Source organism: Excalfactoria chinensis, chromosome 2 (assembly GCF_039878825.1).
Source record: "Excalfactoria chinensis isolate bCotChi1 chromosome 2, bCotChi1.hap2, whole genome shotgun sequence".
Taxonomy (NCBI): Eukaryota; Metazoa; Chordata; class Aves; order Galliformes; family Phasianidae; genus Excalfactoria; species Excalfactoria chinensis.
This window is the reverse complement of record NC_092826.1, coordinates 132818749-132840232: the sequence shown is the minus strand read 5'-3', so window position 1 is coordinate 132840232 and position 21484 is coordinate 132818749. Positions and strand designations below refer to the sequence as shown.

General features: G+C 38.7%; 1 protein-coding gene across 3 annotated transcripts in view; it reads right to left on the bottom strand.

Annotated features, from left to right (window-relative positions):
• ESYT2 (extended synaptotagmin 2) overlaps positions 1-21484 on the bottom strand; it is a 66207-nt gene that overhangs the window by 10558 nt on the left and 34165 nt on the right. The window contains exons 7-16 of one of the 3 annotated variants that reach the window (XM_072328320.1): positions 16143-16198; positions 11553-11673; positions 11071-11247; positions 10625-10707; positions 9291-9339; positions 8599-8688; positions 8209-8304; positions 6119-6220; positions 2399-2461; positions 383-457 (exon numbers count right to left, since the gene is read on the bottom strand). In XM_072328320.1, coding sequence (XP_072184421.1) covers positions 383-457; positions 2399-2461; positions 6119-6220; positions 8209-8304; positions 8599-8688; positions 9291-9339; positions 10625-10707; positions 11071-11247; positions 11553-11673; positions 16143-16198 — 912 coding nt within the window. The remainder of the gene's footprint in view (positions 1-382; positions 458-2398; positions 2462-6118; positions 6221-8208; positions 8305-8598; positions 8689-9290; positions 9340-10624; positions 10708-11070; positions 11248-11552; positions 11674-16142; positions 16199-21484) is intronic. The other 2 variants (XM_072328321.1, XM_072328322.1) reach the window with 2 other exon arrangements.

The window sequence follows — 21484 nt, the reverse complement described above, 5'->3', positions numbered from 1 at the left end:
ATAAAACTGATCCTGACGATCTTCAGACATTCCTTCCAACCTGGACATTCTGTAACTCTGTGATTCTATACATTTGCAAATCTTGGTCAGTGTTTTTGCATCCTGCTCTTTGCTCTCACTGTTACTTACACAACCACTATTGTAGAAATCCCAGTTGCAGATCGTAACCTACTGCAGATGGACATCTAAAATAGTTATAAACCTGGTCTCAAGAACAGCTTGAATTAAGTTCCTGTTCAATCCTCGGCTTCCCATTGGCAGTTTTAGTTCTGGTGACACATTTTATGCGGTGAATACAGTCAACCACTTCATAGCCAATACCAAGTGAACAGAGCCACCAAATGCCTATAGACAGAACCAGATACGGAGAGCAGCAACTTACCTTACTTTCCTGTGCCTTATGTCCAACTGACAGCAAAACAAGTGGGTTGGGATTGCTGTTTAGTTTCTTTCCTGACTGGTAAAGAAAAAGCAAAAACTTTGTCCTCAGAATAAACTCTCCTCCTAATTGCCTGCTCTGAAACTTCAGTGTTTTCATCTTAGAAGTACAAATCATTTGCATTCTACTATATGTGTCTCAATTATTCTCAGTATTGTACAGTTTTATTCAGCAGGCTGGAATGGCAGTCTTGCTAGTAAGTTGAAAACACATTAACATGAAGGTGTCCAACTACTCCAAGTAAGCTAAAATAAACCACTAGAATTAAGCAGGAGTTTTAGACTCCTTCCTGTTTTCTTTGGATGAAACTGATACAATGCAAACTGTTATCTGTTAATGAGCATTAAAATAACTCCCAGATCCCATGAAGCATAGTTAACACTGCCAAATGAGAATCTCATGCAGATGGGAGATATGGAGAAAGCACAAACTTGGGATGCTCACTTTCTGTATACTGCAGTAGAGTGATTAAACTGGATGTAATATCAGAATATTGATATTATCCCCTTTTCAGTCGAGGGGGAAAGAAGATGCACTATAATGTACCTGATGTCTATTTGTACAGTTTACCAAATTCTCTTTATCAGAGAATCAATCATCTGCCATATCTGAGCCTTGCTCACCAGCTGTATAGCATTACATCAAACTGTGAAGATAAACAGGCTTAGATTCAAATTATATAAACACAGATACATTCTGAACTACATTATTTAATAACAAATTAACTTAAAAATCTACGCGAGGAAGAAAGTTAGACATGAAAGTTAATCATCTCAAGTAGGCGTTAATGAAGTTTTAAAGGCCCAGAACATATAGTATGCATGGTTAATGATATACTTTGAGCTCTACTCTGTAAACAGCAAGTTAGTCAATATCTGCTTAATGCATGTAAGGTCACAACCAGTTCAAATGATTTAAGAATGAGAGTATTTGTGATATTTTTGGATCTGAATTTACATCTTTGACATCATCACACTTTCACTGGTATTACTTGATTTTAACGTGACACGCTGGTTATAACAATACTTTCCTTTAGAAATAAAAAAAAAGCTGGTAGGAATTTACTCCTTTCTTGGATGAATGCTGCATTTCTTATGTGATTTCTAATCAAAAGAATGGAGTTCTAATCAGAGACAGTGGAACACAAAGGTTTATAGAACACCAAGAAAGCTAGATTACACTCTAACTGGTGGCATTGAAAATGGTAAGCAAAATTTGTTCCATTTTTACTTCATCTATAAAAAGGTGCCCAAAGTTTCCTTTCTTCATGAAATCAAGGAACTACCTCAGTTTGCAAAACCAGACCATTTCTTCTTATGTATCAGAATAAGCATCAATTTTAATTCATGCCAAATAGGTAATAATATCTGCACACACACATGATGTACCACTAACATCTGCCACTGACAGATTTGCTCCTGACAGGATATTCAGACTATTTGAGCTTGCCTACTGTCCAAGTTCGTCAGCTAAGAACTTGGCTTATGCCTTCCAAGTCTGCTTCTCAACACGATGTCTTCCATATCAAATGGCTGGGTTGAATTTATTCAGCATTCATATAAGTGATGTAAAACCTTCTGAAAGCATCTCACAGAAAGATTTCAAAACCACATTAAGATACCGGTGAGTCACTCAAAGTTGATCAGTGAAGCTTTGTTCAGTATGTAAAGGATGTCTTAGCTTTCATGTCAGCTTTGATCTTTCTATATTAATTCCTACCAGTTCTCAGGATTACTTTATGCTGATCTCCTAAAGCAGCCTATACTCCACTCAACTGATGTAAAATCCAAATTACCCCAGACCACAGTATTTTACCAGTCGTAGCCACTTCTTGAAGCTGGAAATAAAACTGAATTATTCTAAAGAAATCCCATCTACTGTTGGAAGAGAAACGTTGCAGGCGTTCGTGCATTTCCAATTACTACTGTGACCTTAAATGGACAACTATGTTAATTTTACCTTTAGGGCTTTCTGAACAGCAGACTTCTTCAAGCCATCAGGGTTAAATTCTAATGGATTATGCTTTTAAGTCAAGAGAGAATGAACACAGGAAGGGTTAATAAAGTCATGCAAAGAAGCAATTTCATTAGGTTAATTATTACATGACAACACAGGACAATGCAAAAAGAAAAAAAAATCCTCAAAAAAAACCAACAAAAAAACCCTCAAAACAAAACAAAACAAAACAAAAAAGCCCCACAATAACAAAACAATGAAGGAATCACCCAAATAAATAAATGAAATCTGACAAAGCTTTTGCTTTCTGTCCTCTCTGGATGTTTGCGCTCTGCTTTAAAACTAAGCCAAACACTTTCCACTTCTATTTGCCTTACTGGGTCTTCTAAAGGTAATACAGAAAGTTCATGCAACGGTGCTTCGCTGTTCTGAGTGCCTGCAGTCTTAAAGCACTGCCTTTTAGTTGAGCCTTTTTTGGAATCTGCTTAAGTATCAACATAGAAGTTTCTCTAAGTTATTATGCAAAGGAGCTCTTTGGTGAGAGAAATTACTATGCTACAAATATTGTCAGTAATTTGATCCTTATAAGAACCTGAACTTTGAGCCTCTTTACCAGATGAACAGTGTAAAGAATTCGTGCTAACTAGAATTAAATACACTTAACTGAGTTGAAGATGTGAAGATACCCTATTGAGGGAAATCTGAATTGATATATTACAACAAAACGCCTCTGACTATTTGCTCTTAACTAAGCAGAGTTATGATTTTACTAACAAGGCTCTGTTCTTGAAGTGATACAGGTAAGCTACAAAATCCTTACAGAAGATCTGCAATAGCATCCAACTACTTCAGGAAAAAAATATTTTTTTACTTGAAATTACACTGACTGATTATTGTACTTAAGACCTTCAAAGGTACAGACTACACAATATCCCCAGACGCATCAATCAAACCCTTCAACTAATCCCTCTAATTACAAAGGCATACTCCTTGCTTGCATTTAAGCAGTGCTTCCTGTTCTTTGACAAACATGACAAAGTCTCTGTTTGCAGCACTCCTGTGTACATTCCATCTTCACATCTGCCTCCTAAGGCTGAACCCATCCTGCTTATTCTTCCTCTCTTAGTCACGTTTTCTAGTCTTCTCATTATCATCGCTGCAGCCCTCCAGATTGATTTTAATTGATCTCCGCCCTAAATTGCTGCATCCAGAATCACGGCCTTACTAACATCTAAGCAGATTGAAAGTATTAGTCCACACATCTTACAGGCTACACCCCTCTTTCTGTAATCAATATGATGTTCGTGTTTCATAGCATGATGCAGCACCACTGCACAGCTGTTTCTTTAGGGCTATCTATCAGACAGCAGATCCCAGCCCATATTTACATGGGCTCAGATGTCTTCTCTTGAAAAGCACACTGGTTTTTCCATATTATATCTGCAGTTCATCAAGATCGTTTTGAATTTTTTATTCAAACTTGGCAATCCTTCCTTTGTATTTGTACATCTTTTTTTTTCTCCCATATTATTGTTTCAAAGGATTTTAAAAGCCCCAAACAATTATAAAGGCAGGTAGCCAATGATTGGCAAATATTGAGCATGTCTTAGTTCCTCTGGAATCATAGCAAGGACAGGTCAAGAGGGATATGAGCTGGGGCAAATATATTTAAGCCAGACTTCAGGTTAAAAGGGAATAAGCTACAGGTCCATGAGGAAGGAGGCTGAAAGGCATGGAGGGAGGAGACTATGAGAAGAAATAGGAGTATTCATTAAAGAAAGCCAATAAAGGATTTGTCTTGGGTGACAAAATTGTTTTGCTGTGGTTCTGTCTCAACAATTACATGAAAAGGGGATGGTTATCCAAAAAACTACACCAATAACTGCAACAAAGGAATAAATCATTACGCTGACATTCTCTAATGGCCAATAATGTTTGCAGCAAAACCTAACAGCAACCCCATACATTATGTAGCAACTAAGAAACTGCTTTATTACTAAACCAGGTGCTAATTTGATATGCTTTGGTGTACAACTTAAATCTCAATCAGTTCTCAACCCAGGCTCCCAGAAACCAATAAAAGCATCTAGAAAGAATTAGAGCACTCAGGACTTTGGATTTTCCTTTCCCCCATATTAAATGAACCTCCTTTTTAATGGCCACTAAGCAACATACACACCCACAAAAAATAACTCGGACATGCCAATTATATGCCTGGACTTAGAGGTGTGAATGTTTGCAGAAGACCTCACACTTACAGAAGCCCTTGAAAACAAGGTGTGGTTCTACCACTGTACTGAGCTGTTATCTCCAGCCTAGACAATCTGCTCCTCCATCCTACCCTGCAGTCAAGCATCCTGTCCCCTGCTTGCTGCCAGTCTGGCACCCATGCAACTGCAGAACAAGCACGGTAACCTGCTGGAGGAAACTCAGACCTGGGTAACTTAAAGCAGCGCCATGCTGGCTCCAAGAGAGCTTCAGGGATTTGGAAAGCTTTGTCTTGTGGTGCCATTCTGACACCAAAGACAACGAGCCTAAGATTGACAAAAACACCAGGACTTCACTTTTATCATACGTTTTGATTATTATTTTCTTATGATGTATCTGTACTTTTTATAATTACAGCAACAACTACTTATCAGTTGTCAACTGAAGTACATTGTTTGAATCCTTACAACACCTATATGTGATGTGTATTTCCCCACAAATATACATATATCTGGTAATAAATCACATATCTTACGTGTTAAGTTTTAACACAATTTGGTAATGGATGCAAAGTTTTTGATACTTTCAGATGAACTTCTATACAGAAACTGATTGAAAGGACTGAGAAAAAGGATTTCATTATGTTGGGTTTTTGGGAGAAGGAAGAATGCATTTAAATCAATGATATGAAACAAGAGTAGCAGGCTACAAATTAAACCTGCCCAATCTACAATGGCATAACTAACCTTCTGAGAAAGAGTTCCTATTCTGAACAGACACTTGTTCTTTCTGGGGATACCATGGTTGTGTTTACAGATCTCAGTGTTCACAGGCTCATTAGTTTGCAACCATCTTGTAACGCTGAATTCAAGGAAAGAATATTAACTCGTGGTTCTCCCTAGCTTGGATTTAACCGACTACAGACTAACTTGGGGAGGGAAAAAAACATGAAATAAAAAGGAGCTCGGGAATTTGCAAAACAAGGAGCAATATGGAGTGAAACAGAATTTACAAGGGAATTTCAGAGTCTGGGATGCACAAAGAATCACAGCCACCTTTCAGTCTTTAAAGCAACACTCAAACCTTTGCGGAGAGGTTGCTGTTGCCGCAAGCATTGACTGCATCATGATTCAAAGAAACTGGAGGGATGTTGGTTTTCGTATTTAGTAATGCTTCATTTTTCTGCAGTAAAAACCAGCAGCTGACCAGAATGCATTTTATTTCTCAAAATGAATCACCAATTTAAGCTAAATGAAGAGCTTTTGTAACAAAACTTATATTGGGTTTGTATCAGAAAAAAAAAGTTAGTTACTTACCCAATGATATGCTGACCAATGAAATTTAAATAGCCTTTAAAATGCAAGAAAAATAGCACAAAAAACAATGCACACTTGTTGAAACCATGCAGCAAAACAAATTGCATGCTCTCATTCCACTAGAGTGAGTGGCTTTAGTAGCACTAATCCACACTCTGGCAGATAAAAGATACAATACAAATAATACCAGAGAACTCACAAATAGTGCTCTATAGAGTGAGGTAGTGTTTTCACAAAAGACTAGTCCCGATGCTCTCCTCTCTTTTAAGTATCCACACCCAAAGTTTCCCTCGTAGATACTCTTAGGAAGATGGAAATGGAAGGAGAAAGCAGAGTGATGGGATTGTGGCAGAATGAATGCTTAAGCAGCTTTACTACACAAGAAAGTTAAAGAAAACAGTCAAAGGATTCCAGAGAAAACAGCAGATAACAAAAATATTTGTCATTATGAATAGTCTCATCTGTTAAACAACTTTCTGAAGTGCACTAAGGTGAGAAGTTTTTATTAATTAACAGCACTTTATTGATTTACTCTTTGTAGTTCCGATTTACATGGCAGACCCAACTAAGACAATTTAGAAACCAGACTTCTAAGGCATTTCTCTTTCACATAAAACATATTTCTGATAAATCATCCTCGTGTTCACAAGTTCACAACTATGGTGAAAATAAAGATGCAAAAGAGAAGCCTATGATAACGATCCACAGTAACTCAAATAAAATAAGGCCAATGCCAAATCTAAGACATACTGGTGATCAGCAGTAACTTAACAATATTGAAGGTAATTAAAAGTTCTTATTCATCCAGAAAATATTTCAATTTTAGCATAAAACTTGTGGACAAAAGTCCTCAAAGCTATTAATAAAGAGCAACCAATACAAGCAATCCTGAAGAGCAATCAATTTCACTATTAGAAAGTGTTTATATTATATATAAGTATATAGATATATATTACAAATTTACTACATTAACCCAATCAACAAATACAACATGAGAAGCTATCAGACTTCCATGTCGCTCCACATCACAAACTAATGGACATTAGAAGGCTGCCCTCACTACTATTTGCTGCATTTTATTAAGGAACAGGATCTAATTATTGCTACTAAAGGATCTATGGAAAACTTTCCAATTCTGCCACATGATGAAGTCATCCCATGGTATTTTCTTCCCTGACTACTTAATCAAAAGGCCTCTTTGTATCTGTTTTTGGTACAATGCGAATTTAACACAATGTTGTATTTATTACTGTTGTAGATGTTTAATTTCTGTTGCTACTTTCATTGCATTCTGTATAACACATAACTGGGCAGAGAATAACTTGCAATTAAATACTGTGTTTTCCACAGCAATGACTTTTATGGCCTGGAAGAGCAAGAAAATGAAGGGGATAAACAGGTCGTACATTATGACCATCCTTGTTTCCAGCCCCATCCATACAATCCTACACTGTAAGCAGAGCATCAGACACAGCAGTAAGAAATTTGAGATCATGTTTCCAAATTATCTCACCAGCCAGCTGTGTGTGAGGAACTTCCTCTTTCTGTGCTCTACAGTTCAGAGATCTACTAGTCGAAAGTACTGATTACTGACAGATACTGATTTCACTGACATGAAAATACAGCCTCATGAAGCAGGTTAACTCATGGCTTGCAATCAAACCATTCTGATGGAGGGAGACGGTTGTGCAGTATATTTAAAATAAGAAGGAAAAAACCCTAACATTTATGACAAAGCCTGTAAGTATTTGCTGGAGAAGCTATTTATACAAGCAAATAAACATCATTTCTAATGGCAACCTGACAGAAATCTCATGCAAATATCCTGCCACGGCAATATCAACAACACAGCTGATATTTTATGTTGAAGGACTTTATTTCCTTCCAATCTACCAAAGATTGCCTAAACCAAAGGAAGCAAGTTTACCTGAATTCAAGGAAGTAGGCCTTTTCCCAGTTAGTTCTTAAAATTCCCCATGCTGATCCCATACTATTTATGGACAACACTGCATAATAAAAACATGCAGCCTTTCAAGTCCAGGAAAGGAGCATTCTTTAAAGAAAAAATCACGCTGATTAAAGGGTAATGTTTTATTAAATATATAAATATATGACCATACTACCAAAAATAGAGACCTTACATTACACGTTTTGAAAAGAGAGAAAGTGTAGAACACATGGCTTAATGTGTGTTAGTGAAGCAGTGTGCCATACTACCAAGCAAGACATGCTGGAAAATAAGCAAGAGATACCCCATGAGGAAAGGGTATCCACAAGAATACAACTTACAGGCAGGTTTCTTGCCGAGTCCAAATAGAGAATAAGCAATGCAGAAGACAGCCCATCATTGGCTTGGTCTTTATCAGCTCTAATGCTTGTTAATACCTAAATCAAAAACACACTGTGAGCTTTTCTGTAAATCAAATAATAACAGTATTACTTTTGTCCCATTCCTGAAAAGTATTATAAAAACAGCTCCCCAGACCCAAACATTCACAAATGCCCACTATCAAATACACATTAGCTTTTTAAGACTTCACATAGATGTAGGTATTTCCGTCAGCTCCATCTCACTTCTTAACTATTTTAGAGATTTATCCAAATTCACTACACCTAGAAAACAAATTATTTATCTATTTAAAACAAGACTAGGATAAAAGTAACGTGTTCCTTAAATACCTTGTCTAGGTTTTCTGCTGTTGGCATCAATGTGAGCCATTCCAGTTTTAAATGCAATTTTCCTTTGGATACCTCGTCCAAAGTAAACCACTGAAAGTTAAGCAAAGCAATGTGAAATAATCAGACACCAAACTAAGACACAAGTGCAGGAAACTTAGGAGATGCTGTGGAATACTGGAAAATCACTAGCGCTGAAATCTGCAAAACCCCAAAACACCTCAAACAATCTAATTTATTAAACCATCCTTTAAAATATCAAAAGAATTCTCTGAGTTCTTTAAATCTGGTCTGCAAACAAACCCTGAGTAGCATCACTGTAAAACTGCTCTTACGTGTAGGATAAAAATTGCATCTTCTTCTAAATTAGTTTAATTAGTTTAAAGTCTAAAAGTAGTTAATCCAGTAGTTAATCCAAGAGAGAGCCCTCACTGAACACTTAAGTCACTGCTTTCTGCATTCATATATTGGTGACCTTAAACTCCAAAGACAGAAGAAGAATAAGAAGAATGCCATCATTCTCAGCTATCAGCTACCCTTAAACTACTGCACACCATGGAATCTGTTTCTCCAGCATTAGGGTTATTCAAGCACACAAGTATGGGAATAATACAAGAGCTAAATGTACAACATACGTTCTGTTTTGGCTTTGGTTTCTGTTGTTTAAAAACAAAAGAACTTCAACCAGCACTTACCTCATCTAAAAGTCGCTCCTTTTCAACTTCAATTAAATCTATCATCAAACTAGAAAAAAACCAACACAAGTAGAGTGGTTTAGACAAGCACCAAGAAAATACAGAGCTCAAACCCCACCCTGTTCTTGTTGGATATTCACGCTTCCAGTGAAAGCAAAAGAGCAGAACAATACTATTCTCTTAGCCCCTAAGAAAGAAAGAAGTAGGGAATGAAATGGCTGAGCCAGAAAGAATGTGGAATGATAGAAAATATGCCTAAACTAGAGCCCAATCTGTAGCTAAGGGAGAAACGAGCGAAAATATCGCTCACATACATACGGCAAAACTCTCCAAGCAGTGAACACAACCAAACGACCCTCTGAAAATTCCCCCTGGACACATGACCAAATTCATGCTTTAGTACTGTCTGCAAGGGTGATGGTTTGCACAAGCTAAGAGCGTACCGGGGAATCTGCCCAAATTCAACAGTGCAGACAAATGTATGCTGCTGTATGAACATTTGCCTTGGTGTTTTATTTTACTCGTACTGATACAGACATCCTGACCGAGCTGCCACTTTCAACCCCCCACCACTTCAGTGTAAGATTAGGGAAGTGCAAAGAAAAGTAGCCTGTGAACTACCTACTTCTTTATTTAAATGAGAAGTAGGTACTGTTGCTCCTGTTAAGAGAGAAGGAGCTGGAAAGATAAGGGAGTTCTACTCTGTATGGAAAGCAACAATTGGAAGCTCCAAAACTCTGCAAGAAATGAAGGTGACAAATTACTGGAGAAAGAAGCAGACTAAAGCCCTGAAATGTTTATGGGTAAACACTATAGGTAGGCCTATGGAATCTAAGGGTGTGTAATGTTTGCACAAGCAGTAGAGCAATATTTTTCCTTTCCCCAAACTGCTAACATCAGCTCTTAGAGGAAAAATAAATGGTAGATGAGAAGATACATAAAGATACACTAATTTGTCCTAAAGAAACAGTTGGCACTTAATGCTCCCTTAAGAACATTAAAACAGGTAAGGTACAACTCCTTAAAACAATGTATTTAAAATAAAACTCTTTGAGCATTGATAACACCTTATTTTTCTTTCCCCAATATATATGTAAAAATAGATATGTGTATACATACACACACAGTATTTTAATATACATGTTTCCATGTATGGAGATTCCAAATAATTAGGAAATGACTTAATACCAACATTTGAAAAGGTACGTAATTTATAAATGCAAAAATGTAACAGAAATTCTACTGCAATTAAACACAAAAAGGGGAAAAATAAAGTTACATCGAAACATTTCTTTTGTTTCCGACACCTACAACATATTGTTCACAACATTCACCTTCCAAGGAAGTCATCTTTGTCTGGATCTTCATCAAAGAGCTCAATCTCCAGCTCCTGTCCTGGATGTTCATATACTAAGGCCTGGAAGTACATTAAGACAGCACTGTTAAAACTAACTGTAACAAAAAACCCTCTGAGGCAGTACAATTTAAAACACCATTTGATGAGTTGAGCAAGCATAAAAGCTTTTCACAAGTAACCTGTTAATGACGGCATTAGAAGACTGATAGGTTATAGTTATTAGACTAAATGGTATTTCAGAGTTACGGATGTTAAGTCTGAGCATAAAGTTTATACACCAGTTGAGAATTTCTGTTTTGTTGAATAAGGAGCTTTTAAAGGGGAGCATCAAGAGGTCCCTCAAGGAAACACACAAAGCATTTTCTTTAGAAATATAGGAGACAATTCACAGAATGCACAACTGGACATTTTTGTTGACCGTACCTCATAAACTTCATTCCATTTTGGGTTGAGATTTTCTTTGATGACTTTGCTTTGGAAAATCTGGTTGCCCACACGAATGATTCCATAAGGGTCTGACTTGCCTTTGACAATCCCTTTAAGGTAAGTATCTTTACCCTCCAGGTCCTGAGCTTCAATAAAATGTATCCTTAGAACACCCTGAAAAAATGAGAAGCTGAGTTTATGTGGTAACCTGAAACTCTCTGTATGATTACAATTGAAGCAGTGTAAATTTTTCTAATTCCCATAGCAGTTTCTTTAAAATAAAACACAGTTTAGACATGCTGTGCACAGGGAAATACCACAGCAGGCCTACGATTCAGATTCCTGAAAAGAAAAACTGTCATTCTGTTCTATCATGGTGACTATATTTTGAAATGCACACAAATGTGAACAGCTGAGACAATGAGCACGGCGGAAGAAAATAAATGCTTAATTATTACTATGAAGTGAAACACGTTTACCTTCGGGATAGGAAACCGCAGCTGAGCAATCTGCACTTCGCTGACAAGGGGGACAGTAATTCTGTTTGGAAGGACCAGGTAGTTGGATATTATGTCCAATATTATCGTATCTGATAAGCCACTGTTAGAGAAAGTAATCCTCAGTTACTTCATGGGAATGGAACGTGTCACACCAATGCAGCTCAAGCATGAAACTTAACAGATGATCACATTAACGTCCAAAATCCTTTTCCTCTTTTATAAAGTTAAAAAGCACAATGAAATAAGCCTAAGTACTAACATATTTTTTTTCAGTCACATCTAGAAGCTACGAGTGTGTTTTGTCACTTATAGAACAGATAACCAGCGCTTGGAAATTGGGGCAGAACAGAAAACAAACCGCGATGTCCTCTCAGAACAGCAGTTTTTATCTTTACCTCTTTAACTGATTGGCAATTACCTACATGGGCAAATATTGACCCTTTTCTGGGGGTAGAAGTCAAATCTGGACATTAAACATTTGTATTATTTTTAACTGAAGGATTCCTGCCAAAACAGCCACCAGGTGGAGGCAGCTGATACTGAATAGCAGAAACCAAAGACATGAACATACAGTTCTCCAAAGTTCCCATCCCCCTTCCAAAGCCACCCAGAGCAAGGGGCTATTGCGTAAGTCTTCTTGTCAGGGTTGCATAGAACCAAGCAGATGTTAACTGTTAATCTACTTTCACATTTCAGTAATAACCGTCCCTGAAAGTTTGGCTACCCACTGTTGTATTGTTACAAAACAAGCTGTCCTCTGGAGCTAGGGCTGTCATTTCAACAGCAACACAAAGAAAGCATGCTTTGTGGACAAATAAAATATAGCCTAGGGAGGCAAAACAGGTTTTGTGCTGGTAAAAATAAAGGGAGTGGCAGCACAAACACAGCAGTAATGAATCATTAAAAACTCAGATCCCCAATTAGAAAAGGTTTCTCAATGTAAGATTTCACCCAGTTTGGGTCTGAACTGACATAGATCAGCTCGCAGTCAAACACCAGTGGCTCGCTGCACTGCCAAAACTGCCAGCAGGCAGAACGGGATTGGTACAGCTCACTGCTACAAGGAACCAGGGGAAGGTCAGTGGTACCAAGAGGGATTCCCAGACAAAACAATACATAAAGGTATTGTGGAGGTACTGTGATCTGCAGGCACACTGAGACTGGCGGAGCTGAACTGGGGATGAATGATTTCCCCACCTACATTCGCTTTCTTTAAGATTCTCCTTTTACAACCTTCATGAAATAGTGGTGCAGATAATATGTTCAATGCATTCTTCAGATTAAATCCTTGCATGTCATCTTTCTGATGTTTTTCTAAGTCTGAATTTGCAGTTGGGATTGGTGCTGACTCAGCAGCTAGCTTATTTATACAACATACATTATAAATCTATGTTATAAATGTAATATATATTACATTTTCTATTTCGGAAATCGTGAGTGATATATTATGGTAGAGACATGTAACAGAATTAAGACATTAAATACAGTCTAGCCCATGTCAAATCCACACTGATCTTCCATGATAGAGATGAGCAACCTGAACAGCCTGCATCCTTTGGCTACCTCCAGATGTGGCCCTAGACCCGGCTGCCCAGAGCCCCATCCAACCTGGCCTTGAACACCTCCAGGGATGGAGCATCCACAGCCTCTCTGGGCAGCTGTGCCAGCACCTCACCGCTCTCTGTAAAGAACTTCCCCCTGACATCCTAATTTTAGCTAGTAATGAAAGGCTTCTAGGTTCCAATAAAGCACAGCTAAATAAATGCATAATGGTGAGACAACAGGAGGAACCTGTGATTACAGACTGAACTGTAACGGGTGGAGCATTACCAGTTAACCTCAGATACTTACCAGCTGAGCTCTGAGTGCTAAACTGTGGTGCATTTGCTATGTTTATTACTTCCAGCCTGGAAGAAAACAAGCTATTGCCCTCTAAATGTGACATTACTGCTGACTTTGGGGAAAAAAAGAGTACAACAAACCAATGCTACTGATACAACAGCCAGAACCAAGGTCTTTCGGATACTATCTTGTTTGGCTAACCTTTTAATGAGGGAAAACAGTCAAATTTGTGAAGATTTTGAATCTACAGGAATGTTAAACCCTACATACTTATAATTCCAGTCATTCTTAAGAAAACCGCTACCAAACGATAATCATGTTTTGAAATTAAGTAGCTCCCTTTAGTTATCACAGTAACACATGGGTGCTTTTCAAGCTTTCTCAGCTTTGTTTTGCTAACCATCAAGTTTGCAGCTTGTGAATGCCACCACTTGCACTGAGACACCTCCCAGCGTGGATGCTCCCAGAAGGAAACTATTCTCTATGAACACAAAGTAAAATACCTTTTATTATTATTACTATTATTTCATTACTTAAGATAAAACGTGTAACCAATGAAAAACAGAGGCAAATCATTGATCAAGCAATAGACACGGTAGTGTGCATTTAAAGCCTTACAACAATGTAAAACCTCTGTTGATAATGGAGTCTTAAAGTGTTTTGGTTGTTGATCGTCAGTACAATTGCTTCTTTAGCTCAGGAAAATGAGAGAAATGGGAAGTGCTTCAGGTAGTTTCGGGCACTTTCAAAAGCTCAGTTTCAATGCAGAAAAAATAACTAGCAGTTACCAACACAGCTGAACCGCACTCTGTTTAACTCTCCCTAATTTTTATTAGCGGAATAAGCAGCTATGACTTTTTTTTTTTCCTCAATCATCTTCTGCCTGTGCTGTGTGAGACAGCACATCTCTGGCTGCACAGAGAGCATCTCAACGTCCTGCATCTCAACCAACCAGACTTCATTTTCCTGTGACCCGCATCCCCTTCTGACAGCATTTGAGCAGTCTCACTACTGAAAGCCCGGACCTCCCTCATATTGAGGTTTTAATTCCACTCTTCTGTGAGCAATATTAATGATAGAATATGAATTACTTGCGTGTTCTTTCCCTTGTTGAGTCACATGGAAAGAATAATGGGAGTTGATAACAGCTGACACCAACTTCCAGTAGCAAATGCAGATATTTACTTAGCAGCACTAAAACATCTGCAGAATACAAACAAGTAATGTGCGCCCAGCAGCCATGGGATGAGAAATGTACCTGTGGCAGCAACGATCTCTTGTTTATTGCTGTTTGTAACAACAGCAATATGCCAGGCTGTCAAACCAAAACATACAATCCATCTATACGGGTAAGAAAAGCAAATACAGCACTGAAGAAATCTACAGGAGAGGCAGAACATGAGTCATCTCAGATACAGTTACTATAGAAACCATACCACATCTAGCCAGCACCATTATACACCAAGCCTGGTTGCTCTGGAAACCATAAACTTGAGATACTTAATGAGACTCCATTTACATTTCAGGTTTTCACATTTCCTGTCAGGCAAATAAGTAGCACGATATTTACCTCAGGAGCCTTGTAACTTGAAGCACTAAATGTAGATTTATTAGCCTTATCTCACAAGAGCGAATTGTTACACAGGACCTGTATTCTGGAAGATATTTCCTCGCTCATCAAGAGAACCTTTTTCCTTGCAGGCTGTCTTAAACAGGATTAAAACATGAGCAATTCCTGCCACCATTAACCTGATTCATGTAACTTCTAATTTCAAGCTGTTTAATTGGGATTCCATGCAACGGCTTCATGTCGAAGCAAAGCAGAAATCATTTCAGGTGTGCAACTGAGCTCTGAAGGATTACTTAAATATCTAAATTCAAACTCTTGGTTTTAGATAACGAAAATAAATCTGGAATCAGCTCAGCCTTGAGTGTGGGGGTTCAAATAAAAGAGCCAGTCACAAAACCTGTGTATCAGATACACTTATTATCCCCTTAGCCACTGTCTCAATATTAAAAAGCCTCTGGGTGAACATTATAACTTTGATAAGTATTAATGTCTTCATGGATTTAGTCTTTTCAGAACTGCAGCGATACAAAACAATTTATTTTCTTTCTGTACTTCTGCTTTTTTCTTTGTGGTTTTATCATTTACTATTGTTAACAGCTCTAAATAAGCCACGTGTTTTTCTCCAACAGCACATGGTTAATGTTTTTGCTACTCCATTTGATCTTCGCATTATAAATTGAAAGCTCTTAAAGGAAGCACTCAAAAAGATTAGTAAGTTTCTTTAACTTGATTACAGTCTTAAAGGTGTTTCTTAGTGACTTAACACAAGCAACTACGGATTTATCAGCATAAAAAGCCAAAATGCTGTGAACGCTGTGACCTGAAGAACAAAACAAGGCTCTGTCTTTTTGCTGCTGTAGAAGAAGGCAGGTATGAAATTCATGAGATTCTGCAAATCTGGAAAGGCTGAGAACACCAAAAAAAGCAGATTAAAAACTATATTTTCTAAATATTCTTTTAGCAAGACGTACTTGTTATACTTTTGAGGTAATCATAACCACTGCCTTCTCCGTATGGAGTAATTTCACTTAATTCTAAGCAGATAAATGTTCAGAGTCATTTAACCTAAAATGATTAGATGGGTCTTATTCTGGGTTTTACGGGGGCTGCTGTTGAGGAAGAAATTGACTATCAAATACTGCTTTATATATACTCACTTCAGCCCTGGAACATCCAGAAGGTTGGTCAGCCCAGTCCAGTTTATTTCTAAAAGCTGTGAATTATAGAGAAAGAGGGGAAAAAAAGAAGAGAGAAACAAGAAAAGCAACTCAGAATTGACAGTACTGAGGAAATGCATCTGATGGTAACAACTTCTGAGAAATTTAATATTAATTATATCCAGGACTTTTTTTAAACACAAAACCAACACCTATTCCATTCCAAATAATTTTAGTGATGGCTTTTAAAACAGTACGAGAACAACAACGCATCATCCTATAATCCATCCCTCTACACATGTAAATACACAATGCACATGTCACTCGTGGCTCAGCTCTGCCCAGCAGGGGGTCTCTGTAGGGGAGCTGGAGCTGACTCTGATATGACATGGAGCTGTGCTGGGCTCTGCTCACAAAGGCCACCCCTGCTACCAAAACCTTGCCATGTAAGCTCCATACAACCCAGAGAAGAGAAGGCTCCAGGGAGACCATATTATAGTGGCCCTCCAGTACCAAAATGGGGCGTACAGAAACAAAGGGGAATGACTCTAGCAGGGAGTATTGTGACTGGATAGGAGGCAATGGTTTAAAACTAAAAGAGTGTAGATTAAATTAGATATAAAGAAAAATTTCTTTACTATGAGGGTGGTGAGGCACTGGAACAGGTTGCCCAGAGAAGCTGTGGATGCCCCATCCCTGGAGGCGTTCAAGATCAGACTGGATGAGGCTCCAGGCAACTGGATCTAGTGGGAGGTTTCCCTTCCAACCCAAACTGTTCTGTGATTCTATGAACATGAATTTGAACAGTAAAATCAACAAGTGAAGAATCCAGTGTGAGTCCAGTTAGAGGATGTGTCTGTCAGAAAGAATGAAGGATTGGGACTGAGAAAGCTGAAGGAAGACCTGCTGGTTTGCAAACACAAAGGAGGCTGTTTTCAACGGGGAAAAGATAAATCCATTCCACTATTGACACAGTACAGCAAAGTATCAAAAAGAATAATGTACTGAAGTGAGAAAAACTCTCAGAAAATAATTAATAGGGATCATTAATTACTAGATCATATGTATTTCCTTCTCTGAAAACCTTTATATTAGATATATAAAAAGAAGTAGTAGAGGTACTCAATCTGTTTCAGTGTTGTTGGCATTATTTTCTAATTTCTCATTCTACATAAAGAAACTGATAGAACCAACTCTTTTTTTCTTTGTTACTAAGAACTTTATACTAGTAGTGTAGAATTTAATTGAATATGTGCAACAAAGCCAGACTCATTTAACTACTGCCACGCTTCCAAATCCATCTAATTCAATAGAACTTTGAGTGACAAGAAAAAAATGTTAGAAGGATTCTGAGATTCCTCAGTTGAGAAACGAATGTAGTTTCGTAATGGTGTTCTGGGATCTGCGGTACAGGAGAGAAACAGACACACCGGAGACAATTCAACAAAGTTAGAAGAAGATGATGAAGGGAATAGAGCATTCTAGGGAAGTGCAGGAGTGGGGGAATTTCATCCCTGTCTATAAATACCTGAGGAGATGGTACAAAACAAGGCTCTTTCCAGTGGCGCCCAGTGACAAGACAGGAGGCAATGGACTGAAAATGGAATACAGGAAGTTCCATCTAAACATCATGAAACACTTCTTCAGTGACTGAGCGCTGGTACAAGATGCACAGAGAGACTGAGGAGTCTCCCTCCTTAGGAGGCTCAAAAGCTGCCTGGATGTGGTCCTAGGCAATCAGTTCTGGGTGTCTCTGCTTGAGCAGAGGTTGGGCCAGAAGGCCTTCAGAAATCCCTTCCAACAATTTGCATTGAATTGTAGCATATCCCGAGCTGGAAGGGACCCATAAGGATGATGGAGTCCAAGTCCTGGCTCCACACAGGAGCACTCAACACTCAAACTCAGTGTCTGAGCACACTGTCTAAACACATCTTGACCTCCAGTGGACTGGGGGCTGTGCTCACTGCTCTGGAGAGCCTGTTCTGTGCCCACCAGTTGCAACCACTCTGTAAGCCTACTATAAGAGAAAATACATTTGGTACCATCCAGGCAATAAGATTAATGTCCAGGCAGTGTTATTGAGAAGGGTCAGTAAACCTACAGACCTCAACAGATGCTTAATGTTTAGTACTTGCCTACTGACAACCCCCTAGAAAACTGCTGCAAGATCATCTTTGTTTCCTTTTACACTTACTACACTCCTGCATCTCTGTGTATTCAGGAGAGAGACTGAGAATGGAATGACCTTCAATTAATGTCACCTAAAGCAGTCTAATAGTTTGCAGTGCAATATATGAAACACATATTGACCTGTGGTACAATCTCACTATCGGTACTTTGAGTTTTACACGGTTCTTCTCAAAAACAATGCTACCAATCCATCATCATCAGTCTGAAGATCCCATCAACCTTAAAGCATGTAAAAAATAAGCAAGGAAAGAAACTTAAAAACTATATTGCTAGCAGTAGTGGTCATTTAAAGAAGACATGCAGTTAGTGTCAATAAGAAATGCCTATTCATCTTCTTATTGTACAGGAATAAGTGTGGAAAAGGTTAACTTTCAAAATGTTAAAGATAAATCCTTTTCCATTGAAAGCTGGAAGTAAGAAAGTCAAAAACATTACTGAGGTTAAGCACTTTACAGGATTACTAGGAGAGCTTTGCAAATAAATCTTAAGCCATGAAATGTTTTGGAAGGGATATAAGCTTTCAAACCCCTGGCAGAAATCAAACTTGAACTGTTTGAGCGTTAAGGATAAGTCGCCTTTGTGGACAAGGATTGCTACGTTTGCCCAGTGCTGTGCCTTCCTTCCAGTTCTACCCAAAGGGACCAGCACTAATTGGAAACAAACCTGACGCCACTGTAGGAAGAAAAACAGAATACTGAACAAAAAACTTTCAGCCTGTTGGGTGTTCGAAATAGCTGAGCAATACCATGTCATTCTTTGCCACCACCTCAAGCAATGCGTAATTATCTTGGTTTAACTAAACTCAAGGAGTGCCAGCTGGTTCCTTGCAGGAGAACTAACAGTGCAGCGTGAAGGCTGCGTTCAGAGTTTGTCACCCAGTGAAACTCTGCCTGTAGCCAGAGACAGCACAGCATCCTTCCATAGCTCACTGTAGCCTCCAGGTGAGATGCCTTGCAAACAGGCTGTCAGCAGCCAGCAAGATGCCCCGGGGCAGGATTTCACACAGTCATTACAGTTTCCAATTAATAAGTATGTGCCACGTTACTCAAAGTTCTTCCAATTCTTTCTCAGCTGACAGCAGTGGGAAAAATATTCGTTCCTTCTTGCAGAGAGGACATTTGTCTTATCTACACTCTGTACTGAAAGGCACTCAGACCCAGACAAATCCTTATTCCTGTAGGTGTTTTATTATACTAACTAAAGAATAGAAAAATGAATTTAAAATATGTGGAAACCAGCGATTGGCCAAAATCTGTCCAACAAATAGATTAGGTGTACTTGTGCTCACAGTGTTCAATGACTTTATTATTGCAATTGGAATTCCAATAACAAAACATGTCTATATTTAAATACTGACTTGGCTCAAGGCTTGTGCTAACGGGCTGTTCTAGGCCTACTGGTTCAGACCCTGAGCCAGCAGTAACAGCAGACAGGGAGATGTGCTCCAAGCAGGCACATACAGGAGACTGAACATGCAATTAAGAAGCTTGGAACTACTAACACACACCAAGGACTGCTTGTACGATGAGCTCGCAGTGCAACTGCCCACAGCACACAGGGAAAATGAAGGAAAGAAAGGCAGCCAGGTTCTCCATGCTGGGCCCCTGATGCTATAGCAGGGCACCATCCACTGAGCACTCCAAAGTTACCTCTTCCAGGGCAGCTGAACATGTTCATTGGGGCAGCACCAATGAACCAAAAAGAAAGAGCCAGCAGCTGCACAGCCAGGGCAGTGATCCCACAACTTCTCCTCTCCCTACCTGCAAGGGAGCATGGATTCCAAACTCCTTCACTACTTGATCTACTCCACTTCAGAGCTGGGAGCTGCTTTAAAAGTACCCTTCCTATTTCGTGTTTTAAGGAATCCCAGCGATTAGAAGTAGTTTTGGGTTAACCCTGACTGACTTAAGGTCTCATCAAAGGATCATATAATTTTGGAATTTATTAATCAAACATTCAACCAAGATTAGATGTCACAAATAATCACATTTTCCTGTTGAAATCCTACCATTAGCCACAAGTTCCAAATATCAGTTGTGAATTCCTTTGTTTTCCTTCCCTACTTCTTTTATTTACAGTCTTTGAGACTTGAGGCAAGGCAGGGAAGCCCTCAGAACCACAAGCTTTGGAATTCACCGACTAACACAGTAGCAGAAGCACCGTGAGAAGTGGAAAGCTTCCAAAAACTATTTCAGAGGGCTTTCAGGACAAAAATGGAGAGCTCTCAGCTATTTTCTACATATAAGGGAAGGAGTGGGTTGGTTACACGCAACGCTTATTGATCAGCTGGAAAAGCAACAGGAAAAAAAAACAACTAAAAAAGACCCCAAAAATACAAAACCTAGAATTGCAACCTTTTCTATTTGAAGAGCCAGTGAAGGATGCCTAATGTGCAAGGTGTGATTCTTAGTGCTGATAAAGCAAAACAATGCAAATAAATAAATAGGTGTTATTGAAACTCACTGGCACAAAAATAGCCGTGCAGAAGTTACAGCAATCAAATAAAGCTCCACATCAATCTGCTACTACATTAACAAGTTCCATAAGTCCCTGTATTAGTTACATGCAACACAGAACAAGTCCCAGGATGTTGAAGTAGTACAGAAGAGGAGTTCTGAGGTTCCCAGGTTTTCAAAACAGTAATAGAACTCTCCCAGAAACCAAGTGAAGATCAACAGTCTGAGAAGACGGGATTTTAACAAGGATAAATAATGGAGTAATGGGTGTGAAGCAGGCGGATGTGACATGACAGACTCGTGCAGCTCTTGTTAAAATGCAAGAGACAGCAACGTAAAGATGTGACTTGCACTTCCACTTATTACGTTCAATAGAAAAAAAACCCCTAAGTCCATAAAGTAGAGATCCTTTCAAACGCACCATTAAAGAAAGAGAAATGTAATAACTTTTATCTTCTGTACGATAAGCAGGGCTTAGTTTATTTTTTCTATTTGATTCAACCATGGAATTACAGTGGCAGTACAGCATGCAAGAGGGACTGACTACTGTTACAATTCTGCTCCGAACTCCATTTCTTTTGCGATGTTCTCCATCCATTCCTTCATTTCCCACGTGTTACAATTGCAGAGTTAAAAAAAATAAACGCACACACCCTGCAGCCTATAAGGAAACACAGGCTAAAAACTGTTGAGTGT